Genomic DNA, 23,090 nt, shown 5'->3' with positions numbered 1-23,090 from the left:
GCCACAGCTTCTCTGGGCAACCTGTGCCAGGGCCTCCCCACCCTCACAGAGAGGAATTTTTAAAAAACTTCCTGTCTGTTCACCTTTTTCAGATTAAAGAAGGAACAGGGAAAGGCTCTTTGATAAATTACTTTCTTGCCCAAAAATGTTTGCTTCCTTATGAATAATTTTTGTTTTCAAAGCAAAATGACAGAAAAGGGAAACTTTTTGGCCTGTCATGAAGTATAAACCATATTTAGGATTTCAGTTCCCTGGAGATTTCAGACAGCTCAAAGTTTTCCTCCTCTTCCCCTTCTTCATCCACCTCTTCTTCCTTTTTATATTAATATTAACAGTAATGAAGGTATTTAACTTTTATCTTGCTTTTTAAAATTTCATTAAGATCCTGGACACAGTTTAGATTCCTTGGATACACTAATATTAAATATTTTTGTCTTTCAAATTTACAGGTAAAGTTTGGGGAGCCACAAGACCTGGACTCCCAAGAACTCTTTGGATGGATATCTTCCTTCATTAGTGAGTTTAGGAAGGCCTGTGCTGAAGTCACACCATAAGGAGAACACAGACCTTATAGAGAGGTGAGGGAAAGAGGAGTCCAGGAAACAAGATTTATTTGGTTTGTTACTTACTCATAAAAACCACATAACCAGTATCTGTACAGCAGACCACCTGGTTTCGAGAGATATTCAGTTTATAATGTGTAATTTGTAAGTGGTATTTGTAGAATCCCAGATGACTTAAGAGCCTCTCTCTTAATTTTTCTCATGTACATGTTATAGTACCTTGAGATTCCTGTATATTTAGAAAGGAAACACATCTGACATTTTATAACTTCTCTTTTCAATCTTCTCCTTTGATACCCAGTCTTCTGACTCAGTTTTAACTATTATTTTCAATGAGTAAGTTTCTGTATGGTCTTCTGATTTCTAAATAACACTTTCCCAAGTTTAATAATGAAATGGGGAGCTGTTACCCACAGAGGAGACTATTTAACTAAAATTCTAGTTTGTTTTTCTGCTATTAAAGCACTGAAGCCTTAGTATGGAATGGAGAAAGTATCTGGCTAGGTGTTTTGTTTTGTAGTACAATAAAATGGTGCTTTTTATGGCTAATGTCATGTATTGGGATAAAATGCTACAGAAATCAATCAATATGTGAGATTTGCATTTGCAGGAAGACAAAAATGTCAGAGAAGCAAAATAAAAAGGTGTCACAAAGTATCTAAGTAATGGATATGGGAGGTAATTATCCATGGTTTTCAAAAGAGAAAATACTTCTGTTGCATTTGTTGGCTTTTACATGTTTTTAATTAGAATAATTATCTAGAGCTCAAATAAATGAGAGGAAAAGGAGGCTTCTAAATGCAAAGACAAAATGGATGTTTTTAACACTAAAAGCAGAAAATAGCTTAAAAGGTCATTGAAAAAAATTGGCATTTTCTTCACCAGTTCTGCAAACAGTGTTTTAGGAAAATGTGTTTTACCTGATTTATTTCAGGTCTGACTGCCCAGGTCTCGCAGTGTTTGGGCTTTGATGGAAATGCTGAACACTCTCCCTGACTTCAGTGCTAAAAGGAGTTGGGGCTAATCCCTCTGAAGGGTTAGATGAACTTACATCCAAAATTTACATTATCACAGCTCTCTCTCAGCTGGCAGATAACACTGCTCCATATCCAGCATGTTCTTGGCTGCTCCAGGTGGGTCCACTGAACGTCCTGGAGTTTAGGAAAAGGGCCAGGAAGGAGCTGGGCACCCACCCATTGGGTGCTGCAATGCATAGATTTTTAGTGCTGGTGTCACACAGGTAAAGGACAATCACCACGAGTGCAGAGACTCTTGGACACTGGAAAGTGGAGATGGAAGAATCCCAGGATTTTCTTTCTTGTCTTGGCCTCGGTGCTCCAAAGGGCAGCACAGGCAGCAGCTCCCGGGGGGGTTACAGCTGTGACTGCCAGCCCAGCCAGCTGGGAGAAGGTAGAAAAGTGTTCTTGCAGCTAATTAGGAAGAAATTGTTCCCTGTGAGGGTGGTGAGGCCCTGGCACAGGTTGCCCAGAGAAGCTGTGGCTGCCCCATCCCTGCAAGTGTCCAAGGCCAGGTTGGATGGGGCCTGGAGCAACCTAGGCTAGTGGGAAGTGTCCCTGCCCATGGCAGGGGAGTGGGACTGGATGATCTTTAAGGTCCTTCCAACCCAAACCGTTCCATGATTCCATGATTGCAGCAGCAGCCAAGTAGCCAGTGGGATCCCTCAGCTTTGCACCACCAGTGTTGCTCCCCTCCATCAGCTCTTCCATGTCTGCACTTGCAAAGGGCACAATTTTGGCTTCTCAACAGCCTTGTCAGGGCTTTTCTCCCAGTTAACCACACGCAGTCATCTTTCTCAGAAGCAAAAAGAGTAAAATAAAAGCAAAATTATTACCTCTGATACTTATTTTATATAAAAATATTCACAGAAGCAAATAAAGGGATTTAATTTTGCAGAAATATTGGCTATATTTGCCTCAGGTCAGCATCAGATCAGTGAGATCTGGTTGACCCTGAAGTCAGTGGCATGTATCTGTGCATCAGGAGCTGCAGTTTACACCCCTCATTTCTGGCTGAAAGGGGAAAATGAAATTCCCTTTTAATTTCTTGCCTCTCTATCCCACAGTGCCCTATGCAGGACATGGACATGCACTGTAAACACTTGCAGGTTTGGATGTGTGTCATTACTGCTCCAAAATCTGAACTATCCTCTTTTATATGTGAATCATGTCAGATAATCCTGAATACAAGAGTCATTTCCATGGTATCAAGATCCCTGCATCCCTGAGCAGTGTTCGTGATGGTCATGATAAGTTCCAGGTTTTTTCTACCTTGGCTCCAGGGTCCTGGGAAGTCTCTTTTAACTAAATAGATATTTTTCTTTTATTTTTCACAACTCACTTTTTTCCCCCAGTCTTTTTTCTCTATTATTATATCTAACAGCCTGTGCTTGTTTTATAGCTCAGCTGGCATGGCCTTTTCCAATTAAAAATATATCCTACATGGTAGTCAATATCTGTGTCTTTGTGTGAATATCCTGGAGCATTAATTAAAAAAATTAATGTCCAAATATCTTCTTGTCAAGAAGTCCTCTCCCCTTCAGAGGGAACTTTCCTCTGGAGTGGGATCTTCCCGAGGAGAAATGTTTCAATTTTCCCAAATAAGCTGCTTCTTCAGTGCCTGTGAGTTTCAGAGACCTCCTGATTTATATGTAAGATAAATAGACCCTGTTCTCTACCTGGTTCTTTATTTCTTAAGTGTTATTTAGCATAAGGCTGGGTTTTTCAAATCTTATCACTTATCATTGTATCACTAAGTTTTAGTGGCATAAAGAATAATAGTTTTTATGCCTCAACATTTATTTCAAATTATTTAGACAAGATCAAAGTCTCCATATGGATGATATCCTTGGAATCCTTCATAGCAGATGATGATTTTATCCTGCAAACCTATAGTCATAAAAACCTAAGCATTGGATGAACCTCTTTGTTTATTTGTATATAGTAATATATATTTGTAAATAATATACATTTGTATATAATAATCTGGATCATTTGTTTCCCTACAAAACCCACAGAGCTGACTTTTGGAATATTTTTTAATATGAAAGCTGATTGGTGGTGTTATAAGAAGTTCTGCTCAGTGAAATTCTCTCAATATTGAGCTGTGGGAAGTAAGGCTGTGGGTCAAATGCTGCACAGATTTTCCTTTCCTGGCAGCTCAGCTGCCAGGGTAAAACCTGCTCCCTGAAAAGGAAAGAAACCGAAAAGGAAGCAGAAATCTCTTTTCATGCTTTGTTTCCCTAAAATGCACACTCTTGGTGGGATGAGCAGTATTTCAGCAGGAACAGGAACGATAATTTCTGTAGCTCACATTAGACATTGGTGTTGTTCAGCAAAAACATGACTCAGGGAAGAAACTCCCAGAAGAAATTCCTGACTTTATCCACCTGTCCAGAGTCTCAGTGTTTTCTAATCTGCCCCAGGAAATGCTGTGAGAAATGGAGCTCCTACAGGGACAGGCCACTGAAGTGATCTGAGCTCCCAGAGGGGCCTGTGTTACACCTGCACCACCACTCACAAGGGATTTCCAAAAAATAGGTTGAAATACAAATATCTCTCCACAAAGGCAGAAACTTCTCAGAGTTTCTTTGAACTAAAAATATAAAGAGCAGAGATTATCCAACACTAGACTCAGTGGAAAAAACTGAACTCCCAGAAAGGGACAATTATATCCTAGGGCAGTGGCTCAACTTTGCCTTCCAGTTTTCCTCTTTTTTTTTCCCTTTTCTATTTGAATTACCATGCAACAGGCAGAGTGTTCCTGCTAATTTGTATAAATGAACAGTCAAAATAAAAACTGGTCACTTGGAAGATGTTCTATGCATAAGAGCCTTGATGTCACTTATGTGTGCTGGTCTTCTAGTTTGAATTCATGCTTTTCAATTCCAAACAGCAATTTTAGGAGAAGGGAAAAAATGGTGTTAAGACAAAGTGAATAAAAACATGAGGTCTCTAAAAGGGAGCCTGTTGGGCACTCACTGTACAACAACTGAAGCCTCAAAGTGTTCTTAGAAAATGCTCCTGTGCTTAAGAAGTTGCTGCTAATGATGATGCTCAGAAGAACCACAGACAGGTTTCAAGCTGCTCATCTTAGAGAAGAACATATTAAAAGCTTCAAGCCAAGAGGCTGCTTAAAGAGCCCTTGGAGAGATCCTTCCCTGCCTCACACACAGATGTTTGGATTTGGATATTCATAGAACCAAGAATTGATTCCCTGATTTTAAAGATGTTTTCTAGCTGCCTAAATGCTCAGGTAGTAAGTTTTCTCACCAAATTAAATGTAGTTATTCATTTTTTCACTCTCTCTGCTCACTGCCCAAGGAGAATATCCCAAAAGCTGAACCACCTACTTTCTTCCCAGAGTAACAAAAAAAAGGAGAGAGAGCCTTTGAAAACTCTAACTCAGGCAGGTATGAATACTTTGTGCAAATAATAATTTTATTTAGCATTAACTTGAATATTTCACGTCACAGCGTGTTATTGCACCTGACATGAGATGTCTAAGCAGAACAGTGGGTTTGTTTGGGTGCACATTGAAATAATTGCAGGGAATGCTAAATGGCTTAAGCCTTTACATTTGCTGCCTATTTACCAAGAGATGAATTTTGCCCATTGAAATATTTTAGTCAAGGGCAGTCAGCAGTAATTTAACAACAAAACCCCATGAAGTAGCTAAATATTGCTTTAAGCTCATTTTACAAATAAGACACTTGAAACAAAAGGTTTCAGATGTAAATTTGAGGTCTCTGGATGCAACATAAAAATACTGCAGTGTGTTTTGAAGCATCAATAACTGACACTCTTTTGCTTGCACAAGGGTAAATAACTGGTGATCTGTGCTCTGGTGATGTCCCTTGCTCATAAGCATTGACCTAAAAAAACCCCTAAACCCCAAAGGTTATTGTCCATAAAGATCAAGTACTGATGGGCATATTTATACCAAAATTCTTCTTGTAGCTCCTAGAAATTTTCCTGAAAGAGCTCTACAGGATGTGCCCTGAAACGAAGTAATTATAAATAGAAATTTGCTCAACTCTTTTTCAAACCAGGAACTTTTCTCAGTCAGTAAATAATTCCCAGATAATATCCCAAGTTGCTGGCATTAATACTGCCACTTAAAACAATCTGATCTCTCACTTTGTTGTCAGGAATTAAGCTGATTAGGAAATTAAACCCTGTCCAAATCCCTTAGATTATGGATTTACTGAATTTGCCCTGTGAAAGGACAACGTGGCTGTGATGACTCTGCTCTCCAAGCCTTGGCTGCAGCTGATGAAGCAACTCCCCAGTTCTCAGACCAAATGCCCCAAAGTCATGCAAAGCCTGGTTTTAGGTGCATAAATCCTTTCTGTCCATTTTGTCTCTCCATTTTTGGAAGCAGGAGGGCTGTTCTGACACCCTAGATGCAAAAACTAACTTCTGTCTTAAAGCTTTTTTATCTGAATCCTTTGAGACTCAGGTGAGTGCTCACAGCTTTTGTCTTGATGAACCATCCTTAGGAAGAATTTGGAGCAGCCATAGAGGAAGCTCCATGCAAAGCAGTCAGTGAAATTTTGTTATCTGCTGAAAGACAGCCAGTGTTTCCAGCTGAAAATTCCATGGACTGGGATTGGTATAATGCTGGGAAGCATGTTAGGGAATGACATGTGGAATGGAAGTCTTGGGGAAGGACACTCTTGTCAAGGACTTTGAGCTCGCAGTGATTATTGAACACAAGCAGCTCTTCAGGAGTTTTGACTGTTTGGATGGCTTTTAAATTTTTCTTTCTCTTTTGCTTAGTATTTCTTCTACATATTTTGATATGTTTTTTGGAGCTTAAAGGAGTTTTGGCAGAATCACAGGAAGCAGGAGGCTGGAAGGCATCTCTGGAGATCATTTATTCCAGAGGAGGGTGTCCAAGACCATGTCCAGAGTGGGTTTGAATCTTTTTGCTGATGGAGAAGATGGATATTTCACAATTTCTTGGTGAATTTAACATTTCTGGAAGTTATTACCAAAACAAAGGCTGAATTTGGCCTCAGGAGCCTCATTTCCTTAAAAAATGGGTTAAAAAAAAATGATGAGATTGTCACTTGGGAAAGACACCAATCAGCCAAAGGAGAGAAATAGGGGGGTCTGATGGACTTGGTTCCTTAGCTGTGAAATATATGTATTGTTTTCTTCCCTGCATCTTTTTAAAGTGCTCACTATGACAAAGATATATAACAGATATTTCTTGTCCTTGACATCTTTGCTTGGGCAGAATCAGAAAGGTCTGGTTAAGGATTCCTCAGTGACATGTCCAGGAAATTATTCAAACTTAATGGAAAATTACTTTTAAAAGACTTGATCTTTTTCCATCCCAGAGGTGGCTGCAGTTTATCTATAAGGAGTTCCAGGTTACATATATTTAATGACATAATGTTGGGGTTCTTTGGGGTGAATTTGCTTCCCTTGGGGAGTTTGGGGGGGTTTTGGAGGACTTGTAACCCAGCTCTTGCAGTGCTGTGCTCTCCATGCACATGATCATCTTCAGTGGAGTTGTCTCTGTCCTTATCCATATATGATATTTCAACAGGAGTATTTGGAGGAGCCTGCTATTAACATCTGGGGAATGACTGCTCATATATGGCTGTGTCTTCCAAAAAACCCAGACAATAAAAGAAAGAAAAAATTAGTGTTGTAATCCCCACTGCTTTTTTGACACAGAATTTCTATGACAAGAGCAGTTTTAAACATTTATAGGGACACACAAACAGAAAGCTGAAACATGAAATTATTTGAACTATGTATTAAATACCCAACCAAGGAGAAAAATGGGTTTCTGTCAGGATTCCATTTTAGAGAGATGCAGGAGAAGCACTACTTGGGCTTGCTGGAGGCAAGTAAACCTTGGAAGAAAGTCTTGCACTACTTTGCTTTGATTAAAAATCATCACAATATTTACCCAGATTCATCAATTCCCATCTGCTACAAAGGTTAGGTTGCTCATACTTTTTGTTTATCTCTAAATATGTTGCTAAATTATAGCTGAAAGTTATTATACCAACTAATGAAGTAGGAGATAAATTTAAAAAAAAAAAAAAAGCCAAGAATGTTTTCTTTCAAAATAGTCTATTAAACTTTAATTCCAAACAATGAAGGTAATGGTACAAATACAAGAGAAAGAGAAATTCAGTCCTGAATCCTCAAACAGGAGGAGACACAGAGACAGTAAAAGACTTGCTATTCCAGCTGCCTATATAGTTGGTAAATGACACTGAATTATTTAATTTCTCTGACTGAAAGACTCATTTACTCAGTTTCTAACCCCCATCCAGTAGTGAACTGCAAATATTGAAACTCAATAATTGCCACTTGATGTTAAACATTTTGCAGGGTTAAGCTGCCCTCCCTAAGTTAGTTCCATGATTTGAAAATGTATACTGAGATTACAATATTTGCCATCCAAATGACCTATTACCAGAATATTAAGTTGAGAAAATGGCACATTGGTGCAGTTGACACTACTTCACAATCTAATTGTTTCCTTGACACCACATTAGCATGCTGTACCCATAAAATATATTCAACGGTTCAAGCTAAATTGACAACCAACAGATTGTGGGAGCCTTTGCAAACTCCATCCTGAGCTCAGTTACCATCTGGTGAAATGTGCTCTGGAGCCCAGAGCAGGTAACAAACCACGATCCTTCCCTCCTGCCCCAAGGGAAAGCTTTCCCTACTAGGCTATTTTTCTGGTTTTCTGACCATATCATCGGATTTTATTCCATTTGGGCAAAAATCATACTTCTTGCCTCATTAAAATGCAATTGAAAAATCTAAGACTGTCACATGGACCAGTGAAGTGCTTTGCAAAATTATTTATTTTGTAGAATTGCACAAGTGTATTGGATAAACTAGAAGGAAAACAAGGGAGAAAAGGAGTTCTTTCCTAGACATAAACTGAAATACAGTAGCAAAACAAGAGTTAAATTTTACTTTATAAGAAGCTATACAGCTGCAAGTACCTGCTTTAAAGGCACGTGAGTTGATTTTATGGTCTTAATCCACCACAGCCCTGTTTTTACAGGAGGGTCAAACATGTAAAGTAGAAATATTTCCCGGAAATATTTTGAATAAACATAAACACAAGACATACTATGCTGTTTGTGGATAACTTAGTGAAAATTAAAGATGAAATTTACTGGCCTGCAGGTGTTGCAAACGACTGAAACATATCGAGGATCTTTGAAGGAGCAAAAAGAACCTGCGGGGTCACATTTTGCTCTCATTTTCACAGTGATGTAAATCCAGACTGAGTCGATTTGACCCAGTGTAACAATATAACTGTGGAATATTTCCAGATATCCATCAAGGAATGCAGCATCTGCCCAGGAGTGTTTCAGACCCTGACTTGCACTTGGGCCTTAAGTGTGCTCAGCTTTGCAGTGTTGATCAAATAAAAGGTCTGGCTGCATAAGAAATGCTGAATAAAGACCTCAAATGCCAATGCTGTCAGCATTTCTGAATGGTTTTGCCTTTACACATGCAGGCATCCTGCTGACTCATTTTCTTAATCACCTCTAAAATTCACAGGGAATTTTAACATTCCTTTTCCTCAGAAGGCCATCAAAACACAAATTTATCATAGCAGAGTGTCAGGGAAACTAAAGCAGCCCAAGAAATATAGGTAGACAATTGTTTTTCATTGTTTTCTCTCTTCTGCTGCTGCAGAATGTTTAAAAAATACTTGAAGACGGGATGGATTGAGGAGAGGTACATTAAAATAGGCAAACATACAGAAAAAGTTTACATAAAAATCCAGAGAAGGTTGACTTTAAGACAAAAATAAAGCAAGGAAAAATCTAGGCTTGATTCTGCATGTCTGAATTAAAGACCAAAAACTTCTGTTCATTGCAGTCATTCCACATGCACATGAAATTTTATTATATTCCTATAGGATCTCTTTACATTTTATGCTTATATAAATGAAGTGAAATTTACTTTATAAAATATTTAGGGAATCTTCTTAAGAGCCTCTAAGCTCATTAGGCAGGTGAATTTGTCTTGGATTTGGCCAACAAACTGTTTAACCAGGGGAGAGCCACAGGCCCAGCTGTCTGGAAGAGGAGCTGGTCTGTATGGGAGCCAAGTGCCAGATGGAGACGACAGCCAGCTCAGGAGTTGCAAAATCCACCCTGAAAGGATGTAAAAAGATGGGAAAAACTCTGACCACTGAGCTGATAAACACGGGTTTGAACTGCCATCAGTATTCTGGCTTTGAATCCACCCCCTGTGCCCCCTCATTAGGGTAAGCTCAGCACAACACGGAGCTGGGGGTTAAATCCTGGGAGGAGCTGGGGGGTGCTCAGCCTGCTCCCTGCAAGAGCCTGCTCCACACTCAGCAAACAGAGAGCTCAGCCTGACAGAAGGGAAATATAATTAGGATAAAGAATAAAGAGAAGCAGAGGAAAGAGGGCTCCTGTTACCGAGGGGTTATAGAATTCATGAGGCCTCCAGACACCTGCAAGGAGCTCAAAAGCAGCAGAGGAAGTGTGAGGCAGATTATTTCTCCCTTTTGTAAGGCAAATGACTAATTATACAAAGCAAGATTTTTTTTTTTCTCAAAAGAGATTTGAAAGGTACCATGCAATATTGATACAGAAATTGTAGTTGATGCAGGTTTACAAGGCAAGTGGTAAAAGAAAATGTAAATGCAAACATCGTGTTTTTTCCTTATTCTCCCTGTGGCTCTTCCTTTTGTCAGAAACCTGCCTCAGTGCAGAAAGTTCTCTGTGAAACAGCAAAATTCTTCTAACTGGAGACAGTTTTAGACTTCCCCTTCTGTGTCCATTATGGAGAAGAAACTGTGAGCTTAATCCATCTGAATTTCCATTGTTGAGTACTGTTGCTATTAATTTTACTTGTTTTTCTTTCAAAGGAAGGAGAAAAAATAATCCCTGTTAGAGGGAGCTGGATCAATACCAAGAAATTCTTTGTCAGATAAAATAAGAACAATCATTAACCTTGTTGCTTATGAATGTAATGCAAACTCCTCTTTTCAGCTCACCTTGTCCACAGCATCCCCAGCAAACTTCCCTCATTTTGCTCAGCAGTTAAATCCCAGCTCAACCACCCAAACAAACACTGTTATTAATGACCTTGGAGCTCTCTTCGTGCTGGATGGGTGGGAAAAAAAGGAGGAGATGTTTCATGATATTCAGGTTCAGGTATTTTGATGATAGGGACTCTTCAGTTTGTTTACTTAGGCCTGGATTTGAGGCTGGATTATGGATATTATTTATAGATCCAGCCTCTCTGGGAGCAGCACATGAAGATAGTTCACGGCCATTCCAGCAGAATATCTATAGAGACACATGATGTTATTGTCCACAACAGAAAGAAATTAGAACCGAGTTGTCTGAAATTACTGTAAATTTTTTAATCTCTGACAAATGATTTATCTCTCAAATTATCAGCAGTATCCAATTCCAGTTGAAATTTATGTGCATGTTATAAATAGATTTGCTGTTACTTGTGCAGAGTTAAGAGGCTACTCAGCAACTTGAGGTGCAGAAGAGTTTTTAAGTACAGGATGTTGAAATAGTGTGGAAGTATTTATACATTTGTATTTATTCACAAAATATTGTGGTACAAGAGGTTTTCCTGTTTTCACACAGCTTTGTTTTGTAGGAGTCCTTCAAACAGGTGTTCAATCTTTTAATCTGGAGATCCAATTTCTACAACAGGGACAAAGTTGTACTGCAAGTATTTGCTTAATTTCTTGTTTCCTTTCCTTGCAGTAAGTGCAATTTCTCAATTGGACTCTTCTATTCATCTTTATTGGTGTCACTGAGTAAGAGGGTATTGATGCATTCCTAGAAAACAGTAGCATTTCTTTTTGCCTCTTGCCTGATGAATGGGATTCCTGAGTCTAGCCTTCTGAATTTTGGAGACTAATGCATTTGATGCTTGTTAAGAGGAACTTTGCCTGCTTTATGGCTTCTCAAAGGCTTTGCTGAGTTCTGCAGACTTAATGCTTCACCCTCAGTTTTCCACATCAACCGAAAAACAGTTCCAGCTCATTTGCCTGCAGAAAGACTTGGTGTTCAGTAGAGAGGGGATTTTGGTGTTTTTCATTGCTACTGTTAGTCTCCTGTTGCTTCTTTAATTTGTTTTGTCTGTTAGTGTCCAGATTTATGGCCAGCATTAGTTAGTGCACAGAGCTGAGGTGCTGTGTCTGTATCCCAAGCCTCTTCCTCGACAGAATGGGAGGCAGCAAGATGCTGGATTTCTAAAAATCTCATTTGCTTGGTTTCTTACAAACTATTGGCCCTTTGTTGGTGTTTTGGATGGAACCTGTTTGGCCAACTCGGCTTCTGGGAGCACTTGGTCATTTCTGCCAGTTCCTGAAGTGGACTGAGGTTTCACCATGAGACTATTTCAAGTGGGACCAGGTGATGCAGGAAAGATCCTCTCTGGAAGACCTCAAGCAGCACCAAACCAGTCATGGTTTTAATAATCTTGAAATATATGGGAGTACTAAGCTAAGGTTCCTGCTCCAATCCTTCCAGCACACATCAAAAAACTAAATTAATAGTAGACAGAGGTTTAATCAAACCACTACCAGAGGCTGCCATGTGGCAGCACCATGAGGTGGTACCTGGCCATGTTAATACTCAAAAAAGCAGATAGTAAAGTCCTGTTGGTGATGTCAATGTGCGTGATGGGTTTTAGGAAAGCTGCTTCCCTCCTGGCTGTGACAGGAAACCAGCAGCAGCATGCACGGGGTGGGGGTGTCACACCAAAATTCAACCTGCAAATCCTTGCATAAGAAGTCTGTGTCCTGGAGACTCCCCCAGGTTTAGGGGCTGCCTTTCAAGCAGGTTGCAGTGCTTTCCCCCTCCTTCTTCTGAAAATAGGGGACGTTGCAATGCTTTGGTGCTTTCCCTTCGGCTTTGTAGCTGCTTAAAAAGTTGCCTGGGAGGACTGGAGTGTGTGTACGAGTAGGGGGTAATTCCAAGGGGAGGGTCGCTAGTAAGGAAGCGTCCCATGTGCCTGGCTAGGTGAGAGCTGGGCAGGTTTGTTATGACATAACTACTGGAGGGGGGTGTGTGTGTGGAATTTGTGGCAGAGAGAGCGGGGGAAGAGAGAGAGAGAGAGAGAAGTGGAGTCTGCAGCACCCTGTCAGTGCTATCAGAGACAGGATCTGGCAGCTTTGGGTTGAGCTACCACCTCTCCGCTCCACCACTCCGAGCATCCTGGATCTCCAGCTAGAAGGGGAGAGGGAGCCTAGCAGCGGCGATCATGGCAACGTCAAATGGCTTTATTTCTTCAAGACCTCTCCTTTCTCTCTCTCATCAATAATTCACCTGAGGGCTTTTGTTTTCCCCACTCCCCCTTCTCACTCTCTTTTTTTTGATGCGGGAAGGGGGCCCCGACCAGCGTGTATTTTGTCCGGCAGCTTTTCGAGGCGTGTTTTAAAGAGCTCGCTAAAGGACCCGGGAAGAGAAAAAAGAAGAGAAGAAAAAATAAAATAAAAAAAAAAAAAAAAAAAGAACGGCACAAAGTGGTGGCGGGGGGAGGAGGAGGAGGAGAAGAGCGGGAGAGAGAGAAGAGACGGAGGGGAGAAGGCGGCGGAGAGAGGACTTTGAGCGCGGCGGGCGCGGTGCGGTGCCGGGCGCGGTGCCGGACGCGGTGGCCGGAGCGGGGCGCGGAGCGGGCGGCCGCGGGTGCGGACCATGGGCTGGCGGCTGCTGCCCGCCGTCCTGCTCGCCCTGGCTCTGGGCGGCCCGCCGCGTGGGCGCAGAACGACACGGAGCCCATCGTGCTGGAGGGCAAGTGCCTGGTGGTCTGCGACTCCAACCCGGCCACCGACGCCAAGGGCTCGTCCTCGTCCCCGCTGGGCATCTCCGTGCGCGCCGCCAACTCCAAGGTCGCCTTCTCGGCCGTGCGGAGCACCAACCACGAGCCCTCCGAGATGAGCAACAAGACGCGCATCATCTACTTCGACCAGGTGAGCGGCGGCGCCCGGGGGCATCCCCGCGGGGCCGGTGCCTCCCCCGCCATCCTCAACAGGTGCCGCCGCTTCCCTAAATTCCCGCACAAAGTTGGGGTGCAGGGGCGGCTGCTGCGGGCACCCCCGGAGCGAAGGGGTCGGGCAAGGGGGAGCTGGAGGGGCTGCAGCAGTGCCGCGGGTGCCCCCCGGGGATGGGGAGGATGCAGGGAGGGAGGTACCGGCCCCTCCGCAGCCCCCAGCCCCTGGCGATGGAGCCCAGTAAGTTCCCGGGATGATGCGGGGACCGAGCACAGGGTGGCGGGGGCACACGGCCCCGGGGGGCTTGGGGACAGGGGGTCCTCAGGTGTGAGCAACCTGTGTAGGTTTTAGACGGTTTGTTCATCTTTTGAGCGAGGAAAGAAGAAAGAATTTCGAGGGAAAATCCTTAAACTTTCCCTGAACGCTCCCAGGTTCACGGCACAGCCCTGTGCAGCTCAGCACCAGTATTAACGTGCAGGTGCCAGCACACGTTTCAACACCGGCTCCTGTCCTGGGGTAGGTCCAAAGTAATCGAGATTGAGGGTTATTCTTCTTCCTACACCCTGTTGTAATGAACAGTAAATTGTCGTGACAGCTGGGGCCAGATATGTCACACAGCCCAATGCTGGGAGCGTGAAATGATCATAACTCCATGGACATTCCTAGTGGCTTTCTAGGGCTGTGCCTGGCATAAAGGAGCCTGAAAATAGCAATTAAAAATAAAGCATAAATAAGCGGAAAGGAAGCACAATCTAGTCATTAGAGAAGATGGGCAGCATATGGATGATGCACTCATTTAATATGTTCCCCTCTGTTACTTGTCTCTGTTTGATCAAACTCAAATTATTGTTAGTGCTTACAAAAACAACTGAAGCAGGAAAGGCTCACAGTTTTTCTGGGATGTGCCAGGTTTTACAGCAAATCTGGCTGTAAACTGGGGAATGAACTGTATCATTCATGTGTGTCCTTCCTCACAGCTTGGCACTTTGAGGAAGCCAGTGTTGGCTTGACCATTGCTTTTTAAAACCATTTGCCACTCCCAGAATTAGTGTTTTTGATGTCATTTTTTGGGGAATGATGAACAAAAATGCTTTTACTTAATCCCTTCTAAACATGTAAGGAAGAAAGGACTTGAAGGTATGACATAGTAGCAAAGTAGGAAACAATTTCCACCCTAGTTTGTTTTTGTAGTAAAGTTGTACTATAAATACAACTAAATATCCATAGCATGAGCTATTCCAACTTAATTGAGAGAACATGAATAAACCAGCTTAGATGTAGATTAAAAATTTTCCATGGGTGAATGGTTTCTAAAGTTATAATCTGTGTTTTTATTTAATACTCAATACCAGTACTAATTCCCATGTTCTATTTTTCTGTTTGTAGATCCTAGTAAATGTGGGCAATTTTTTCACGTTGGAGTCTGTCTTTGTAGCACCAAGAAAAGGAATTTACAGTTTCAATTTCCACGTAATTAAAGTCTATCAGAGTCAAACAATTCAGGTACGTCGATCAAGTATATGATTGTAAAATCTTTTCCCTAAATTGTTTGTTTGGAATGGGATCTTGACTGAACACAGGAGTATTCAACACTCTTTCAAGGAAAAAATGCTTAGTTTACAGCAACCTGTGGTGTTGACTTCCTAGCAGCTGAGTGAATTAATTTAAACTGAATAGCTGAGACAATGCAAGATCCTCACCTCAGATAAATTGCCACAGCTTCACTCATAAAACTGGGGTGATATAAAGAATTAAATGAATGAATGATCCAATAGTAAAAGAGAGTTCTGAATTTCACTTAATTGCTTAAATACTATTGAAGAGTCATATTTTCCTTCAGGTTAAACTGTCTGGAACACAGGAATTCTGGGGATCTACATCAGATTTGACTATTTTTGTAACATTTTGACCTGGTTGACAGCTCCTGATGCCAGGTAGCTCATTATCCCCTTAGTCAACGTGGTCTACTTGTTCTGTAACCACACCAAAATGCTGTATTTCTACGGGGATGTCTTCTAAGGCACCTTTATAGCACTTTAAATTTTTTTTTTCACCATATAATGTATAAAAGATGTGCCATATATTAGAGAAAAAGGAGTAATTTTGCACTTTCTTCTGTAGCTTAATAGCAGCTGAACTGCCTAATTAAATATAAATATGTACTAGCTTTGAGGAAAAGCCTCTAAGTTCCTGAACATCCCTTTGCTGAGCCAACAGTAAATTCCTTAGAGTGCATTCCTTAATCTTCATGCCAGGTCCTGCATTTTCTGTGGCATACATCCTGGCTTTCTAGATCTGGAATGACATCTGTGGCTTCCTTTGTTTCTACCCATGAGACCACCAGTTTCAGAGAAGTATCTGATGCTTTTCCCTGTTCTGTCTTGCTCCTGGATGTGGTTTTCAGTGTGCAAGGCTGAGGGGAAATGGATTTCTGCAGGAGGAGTGGTCAGACTTTGCTTTGTGGCAGCTCTGGCTCCTGGGAAAAGTGTAAAAGCTGGAGATGGCAGAGAGCTGGTGCAGGACACAGTCACATCCCCGGTGAAATTTGCCTTCATTTTACAGTGGGAAATCTTAATTCCCTTCAGGGCAATGGCAAAAACCTTAAGTGAAATACTGACCTCATGAAAATCTCTGTAATGGGCTTATAAACTGTTTAATGTCCTCAAACTTTGTTCTTTTCACTCTCTTAAATGCTGAAGGTTGAAATGGCCTTGAATAACTGTATGCCAGCCAGGTCATTAGATTTAAAATGCATATTGCCAAGGAAGATGCCAAGGCTTGGTTTCTGGAAGTCCAGCACAGGCTGGTGTTTCACACACCAGGGACTCAACCCTGGGAGTTTGGGGCTGGTGACAGGAAATGTTACACCTGTGACATGGCCTGAAATATTTAATACATTGAGAGTTTCTAAAGTAATGAAAGTTTTGGCACAGTTAACGTGAGACCATCGGGTGCAAACCTGTGATGTGTCTTCTGCTGTGATTAAAATTGCTGTAAGATGCTCTGCAGGGGAACCCAACCTAGAGAGATGGTACAGAAGGAGTGGGATAAATCCAAACCAAGCAATGAGAATCGAACCCTTGATGCCCTTTTTCTGCATGTTTGATACTTAGGAAGGAGAACCAGAAACCATTGCAGTGGAACAAACTGGTTTGAGTCTCATGCAGACTTTAAACACCACTAAATCACCTCAAGGCCTCCTACACAAGTGATATCACTGTGCTCCTGGAACATCTGTTAGTGCCATTAAATATCATTAAACTGCAGTTTGTTCCCCGGGGACATCTGATTAAGTGGATTTCCCAGATAGGTGAACCCCAAATAAGGGCCAGATTCTGCTGCCCTGACTTCTGCTGAGCAGTGATTTATCCCGTGGTGACTCCCATTAAAATTAATGGGAGCATATGCAAGGCCAGCACACTCCATATGAAAGAGTATTTCACAATTCACCCCTGTGTGACTGCATTAGAGCTGTTTAAAAAGAAAAAGCAGAGCTAACAGTTTGCCATGGGGGAAATGAAAAATACCCAGATCTGTCCATTCCCTCAGCCCTGCCCATCTCTGTTCACAGAGTGTCTGTGATGCTGCTTTCAGAGCAGAGGCTCTGCTGACTTTCAGAAGGGTTTTACAGAAAATTGGAGCCAGTACCGTGGTTTATAAAGCTAAAGATTGGTTACAGACTTTAAAACTAAGCTGCCATCGGTGATGGGAGGGGTAGAGATTTTGCTGCCACTGAAGTGTGAGCTCCCAGGCCACTGTGGTGCCTCTGACACCTCATTAGGTGCCTGTATAACGTCTCTGGGGGCCCAAGTTTCTTGAAAATGCCTTTTTTTTTTGCCCCTGAGTATACATACATAAATAACCCTAAATAACCCCTGACACAGGCAAAGTGATGCAAATTGAGGTGATAACTCCCTCTACAAGTCCAGACCACGTAACACCAATGTGCTCGTACACACCAATTAAATGTAATTATTAGTTTAAAACAATCCAAAAACCAGTGAAGACTGGGATCTTAGCAGGGCTCTTATTCTGTACTTAATATCCAAGGGTAGTTCTTGGTGTTTTGCTGTTAATTGGAGCTTTTCAGTGGTTTTTCTCTTGCAGGTTAATTTGATGCTGAATGGAAAGCCAGTCATTTCTGCTTTTGCTGGGGACAAGGATGTCACACGTGAAGCTGCCACTAATGGAGTCCTGCTCTATCTGGACAAGGAGGATAAGGTTTACCTGAAACTGGAGAAAGGTAATCTGGTCGGTGGATGGCAGTATTCTACGTTTTCTGGCTTTCTGGTCTTCCCCCTGTAAAGTCAATTTTCCTGTGACATTCATCCAGGTGTGGACTCACCATTGCCTCTGTTACACGAAGATCATTTTATCATCATGGGATTGATGTTTCTTTATTGGTTTTTCATGGATTCTCCCTGTGGATTTTGGCCCCATTTGAACTACTCAGAAGTTTCACAGAATTTTGTGTGTTTAAATACAATATGTTTGGACTGAGACTAAAGCAGACAATAAATATTTATGCTTAACATTACAGTCTAAAGCTGCCTGCAAGATTTATTCCAATCACATTTTCTGGACTTACTGGATTCATGAGAGAAGTGGATTTTCTTTAATTATGAAAAAAAACTGGCAACCAGGTCTTTAATTTAGGAGAGTTTGAGTTCAGACTTCAATCAAGAGTTAGTGTGTTGCTGCCAAAGAACTGTATATTGATATATTGGTCATACATGTTTTTGTCACTGGGACTTTACTGCCATGATCTATTCCATTGTCTTGAGAGAGGTAATTATTATTGATAAGTGGTTGACTTTAATTCTCCTCTGAGTGTTGTGTGTTGGATGGTTCACCCAGACATTTAAGCTCTGTCTCTGCTCCCATCAAGTGTAGCCCACATAAACTAAAGGGTCATGGATGTATTTTAGTCGGATATGAAAGATATTCCTCTTTTCCACCTGCTGATTTCTAAAAAGAATAGCAGATTATAACCATTAAGACAAAACTTACCCAGGGTTAAAGGTGATCATTCAGGCACAGCTTTGCAAAACAGCTTTGCCCTGCAGGAAGTCTCACACTTATTCTTCAATTTTAATTAACATGAACGATAAAAACTGCTTTATTAAAATCCTAAGGGATTCCTTCCTTAGCCACAACCACTTTGTTAGCTGGAGATGAGATCCCCCTTGTTTGTATTTATGTGTATTTTTCAAACTTTCTGTTGTGTTAAATCTGATTTTGCCTTAACTTCACAACTGTATATAATTTTAGGTCATATATTTAACAAATGTTAAATCCAAATAGCTGGTACCTAACTTGGTACAAAAGCTTTTCAGCTTTTTGTACAGGTCATGTGAATTCATAAAGTTATTTATTATATCACTGTTACATAATAAAGATTAATATATGTTAGCTTAATTTTTGACTTTTGGATTTTGGAAGTTGCTTCATGCTATTTTTTTATTGGATATAATTATTATATGCAAAATGTAAGCTTTTGGGATTCACAGAAACTACCCCAGGAGGCAGGAAAACTGCCATAAGTTAGTCTGGCAGAATCCTAGAGGTAATCAGAAGGATCTAAAAATAACCTATGCATTTTATTTAAAAAACAAAAAGATTTAGGCAGAAATCCTGGCCTCACTGAAGTTACTGTTAAGAATCACATTGATTCCAAAGGGTTTTGGATGAAACCTGTTGCTTTAGGTTTTTACCATCAGCATGAAACTCCAGTGCCATCAAATTGAATATTAAATAAAATGATTTTCACAGGAGCTGCTAATGAAACCTTCATCCCTCGTGCCCAAAATAGACACTGAATTGATGGATCTTTGTGCCTTGCATATCATGAAGGATATGGTTCTAAATTAAAAAATACTGTGTACTTGAAAATGTTTCTGGATGGAAGGACCTGCAGCAACTGGGACCTTCCCTGAGAGCCAGTTTAGGCTGGAATTTGCTGCTTTAGATGACCTGGTTCCAATTTGTTCACTTGTTAGTCAAGTGCAGTGCCATGTTGCTCCAGCTGCTGTAAATGGATATTTCATTGATTTAAAGTCAGTTGGTTGGTTGATGCTCCTGATTAAAAATGCCAGAGAATCAGTGCCCAACACTGTCCCCAAATTCTTTATTGTTCAACACCCAACATACAGGATTTTTGGGCCATTTCAGGAGGGGAGGAGGGAATATTCCCCCTCTGAGATGTCAGATGAGGAGGCGATTTTTTAGACCCAATATTGAGCACTGCAGTTTGGGAGGAAGTAGAAGGACTTGGCAATGAATGATGATTAATGATTTACGTGGCTGAAAAATATAAAAAATTATTATGACCAATCAAAAACCGTTACTGCTGTACCCCCCAAATGTGTGTGTGTATATATATATATATATATATGTATATCTGAACCACCCTGGGATTGCAGCACATAGTATGCATGATGTTATAAAGAGGTTATTTGTCATAAGGGTTTATTTCAGAGGGGAACATCAATATTTTGTATAAGATTGGTAAAATCTGAAATCTCACCCATTGAAATATATGTAATGTAAAAGACATGTTGCTACACAGACAGAAGAAAAGTGGCATTAAAGGTGTCAGTATACTTTCAGAATGATCAAATGTATCTAACTTCTTTAATTTGTAAACATATCATCTTTAAAAGCTGCCTTCAGCATTCAGCAATAATCCTGAACTACCTTAATGTAGTGGTGATTTCCCCTTGGCAAAACATTTGTGGTTGCTTCAGTCCTCAACAGTTACTTAAACTTCAGCTAGAGAGGCTGGGAAGTTATTCAATTAGGGAGTTACACTTTGATTGAAATATCCTAAATTTTTGCCATCAGCTTCTAAAATCCTTATTTTGCCAGTTAAAGGAGAAATTTCACTGGAGTCCCTGGAAAGCAGCTCCTGATATTGTCACACAGTGCTGAGCACTCAGAGATGGGTCTGGGGACAGGCAGGGTTCTCAGCTCACATTTAAATGTTTAAATAGCAACAAACTGTGGGGTTTAGACCACAATTTGAGCTACTTTGCAGGTGTTATTGTGTTGCCCCAGAGTTATGTCAGTAGGAGTCACTCCCAAAAGAGAAGGATGAGCCGGGTCTGGAAAATCCTGTTTCTCTTCTCCCTTCTCATTCCTTTTTTTCCCCTTCTGCCTCCCCATGTTACTTCTACAGCAGTTTTCCTGTTCAGCAGCAACAGCTCAGGAGACACTCCACATTTCAAAAGGTATTTAAGATTAGAGGTTTGATTTTTTTTCAAGAACTTAAACCTGCATTGAGCTGCACTGTAAAGGTTAGAGCTGGTTTTCTGCTCCTGTTCTGTTCCATGATCCAGTCCTCTTGGTTCTGGAGAGGGCAGAATTATTCCTCCCTCTGTATGTATCCCTGCTGCAGAATGTGCTGAGGATCTACACCCACAGCCCTGAGCATAAATCCACTTTGCAGTGAACTTTGTAGCTTCCAAAGGTTGATTGTGCAAGAAAACCTTTTAGCCACATGAGGTAAGGACAAAAGAAAGAACTTACTTTCTGAAAATAACAGATATATTGTTATTATCTGCGATCTCTCTATTTTTTGACCTGTTTTATTTATATTTTATCCCTATTTTATTGTAAAATTAAGGGAAAAAACCCTCTCTATTTTCCTTTCTTTCACTCCTGAGTGATGTAAATGTTGTTGGTAGAGCCAGGTCTCCCTGTTCCCCTGGGTTCACCCAGTGTAGAAACCTGCTCTGTTCTGTGGATTCCTGTGCACTATGAAGAGTTTAGGCTGCACATGCCAAATGCCTACAGAGCCAAAAAAGATACTGTTCAAAAGAGCCTGGGAGCAGCAGTGTTTTTGGAAAAGGCACTGAGGTAGCTTTGAAATTTTCACAAGCTCTTTTGTCTCTACATAAAAAGGAAAAACTAACTTTGAAGCATAGAGAAAGGAAAAAATTCCTTTTTTATTTTTTTTTTAATGCAACATTTTGTATTTGTTTCGTGTTACATCATTTTCTAGTAGTACCTGAACATTTTCTCAGTGTTAATTAAATTACTTTGGCCAGGTCATGGCAGGGTAAGTATTGAAACCTCAGTGTTACTACTGAGAAAATGGAGACAGTGTTTGGGTGTCAACACATCCAGTACCAGTGACTGGCTCTGTTCAGTTTGCTGGATCAATCCTTTTTCTGATATGAGGCATTTTTTTAAAACAAATTATAGTTTTGGAGTAAATGGCATTCTGGTGTACTTCTCCTTTCATATTATATCTATATAATATTCCTAGAAAGTTGAATGGAGTGAAACAGCTTTAAATGCCCCAAGAATTTCACAATTAACTCTCAATTCTTTTTTTTTTTTTTTTAAACACCCAAATCAACACATCTGCACATACAGTATCTTTACAAGCAGGTCTTAGAGAGAGAAATGCAAGAAGCTGTGTGTCATAACCACAACAAGGAAGCCAAACCATTAACATGAAATATGGGCTGAAGCAGAGAAACACATAAATGTTCTGCTCCTTTTAGAAGAGGTTCTGAGTTTTACCTTAACAATTCATTGCCCTTCATACTGTAAGAGCTCTTTATAGTATTCAAACTCTTTGTCTTCTAAAGACAACATTAACCAGCTGACTCAGTGTAAATAAGTGAAGGTTCCCAGTGACAGAATTTACTGGCTGGCACATGCCACAACAACATATTTTTTATGCTCTTGCTGTCCAGACAGAAAAGGCTCCTTTGAGAAAAGAAATTGTCTTAGACACTGAGCTAAACTTATTTATCTGTTGCTGCTCAGGAATGGGGAGGGGAAAAAAAACCCCTTTCCTACCCTAAAGCACTAAGGAGAATGCATACAAAGAATAATGATAAAATCAGTCACTGTTATATAACTGAGGATGAGAATAATGGGGAAGTGGCTTGAATAGTGTGTTTAGTGAGAGCTGTGATCTGAGGCATTTGATGGAAGTGATCACTATTTTAATCTTCACAGGTTGGGGGAAGGGAAGAGCCAGTTCCATCATTTTTAACAGGCTCTTTTCCTTTTTTTATTCTCCTCCCCCCCGCCATTTCTCTTCTGTCTCGTGGTTCTGCTTGGCTGCAAAGGAAAAAAGTGATCGGCAGCGACCTAAGAAAAGTTCATTTCTGAAGAGGGATGAGAGGTTGTTTGGGTTTTTTTTACTGGTATCTGATGTGGGGGGAAAACCCAACGAGGAGAGGGGGGTAAAACAACAAAATAAACCTAAATACCTTCCTGACCCAGCATCCAGTTCAGTGCAATACCTAAATATGTTCTGCTTATACACATAAGACTCTTCTACAGTGCATGACCCCGACCCATCCCATTACAGCCACCACTTGTCATCTGATGGCTTTTGGTCCTGCTGGAGGAAACTGGATGTAGAAGGGTAGTACAGAGCACTGAAATGATCAAATAAAACAACTTTATCTGTGTGTGTGTGCCTGGATTTATTCCTGCACAGCAGGTCCCTCCCCCTTGGGGCATTTTGGTGCCGAGGGTGAACACGTG

General features: G+C 41.0%; 1 protein-coding gene and 1 long non-coding RNA gene across 2 annotated transcripts in view; both read left to right on the top strand.

The window, feature by feature from the left end:
• The window catches only part of LOC108639944, a 3,939-nt gene extending 3,348 nt beyond the window's left edge, over window positions 1-591 (top strand). Inside the window, exon 3 of the long non-coding RNA XR_001920833.1 lies at window positions 450-591. This is a non-coding gene — a long non-coding RNA (uncharacterized LOC108639944). The remainder of the gene's footprint in view (window positions 1-449) is intronic.
• Window positions 592-13,284: 12,693 nt separating this feature from the next.
• CBLN4 (cerebellin 4 precursor) lies at window positions 13,285-19,662 on the top strand. The gene is given in 4 exon segments (XM_018073870.2): window positions 13,285-13,333; window positions 13,336-13,559; window positions 14,967-15,083; window positions 17,688-19,662. Coding segments are annotated over 4 exon segments (588 nt in total). The 3' UTR covers window positions 17,886-19,662.
• The last annotated feature ends 3,428 nt before the right edge of the window (window positions 19,663-23,090 follow it).

This window comes from Manacus vitellinus, unplaced genomic scaffold (assembly GCF_001715985.3).
Source record: "Manacus vitellinus isolate BGI_N305 unplaced genomic scaffold, ASM171598v3 scaffold_26_pilon, whole genome shotgun sequence".
NCBI lineage: Eukaryota > Metazoa > Chordata > Aves > Passeriformes > Pipridae > Manacus > Manacus vitellinus.
This window is presented reverse-complemented; position numbering and strand designations above follow the sequence as displayed.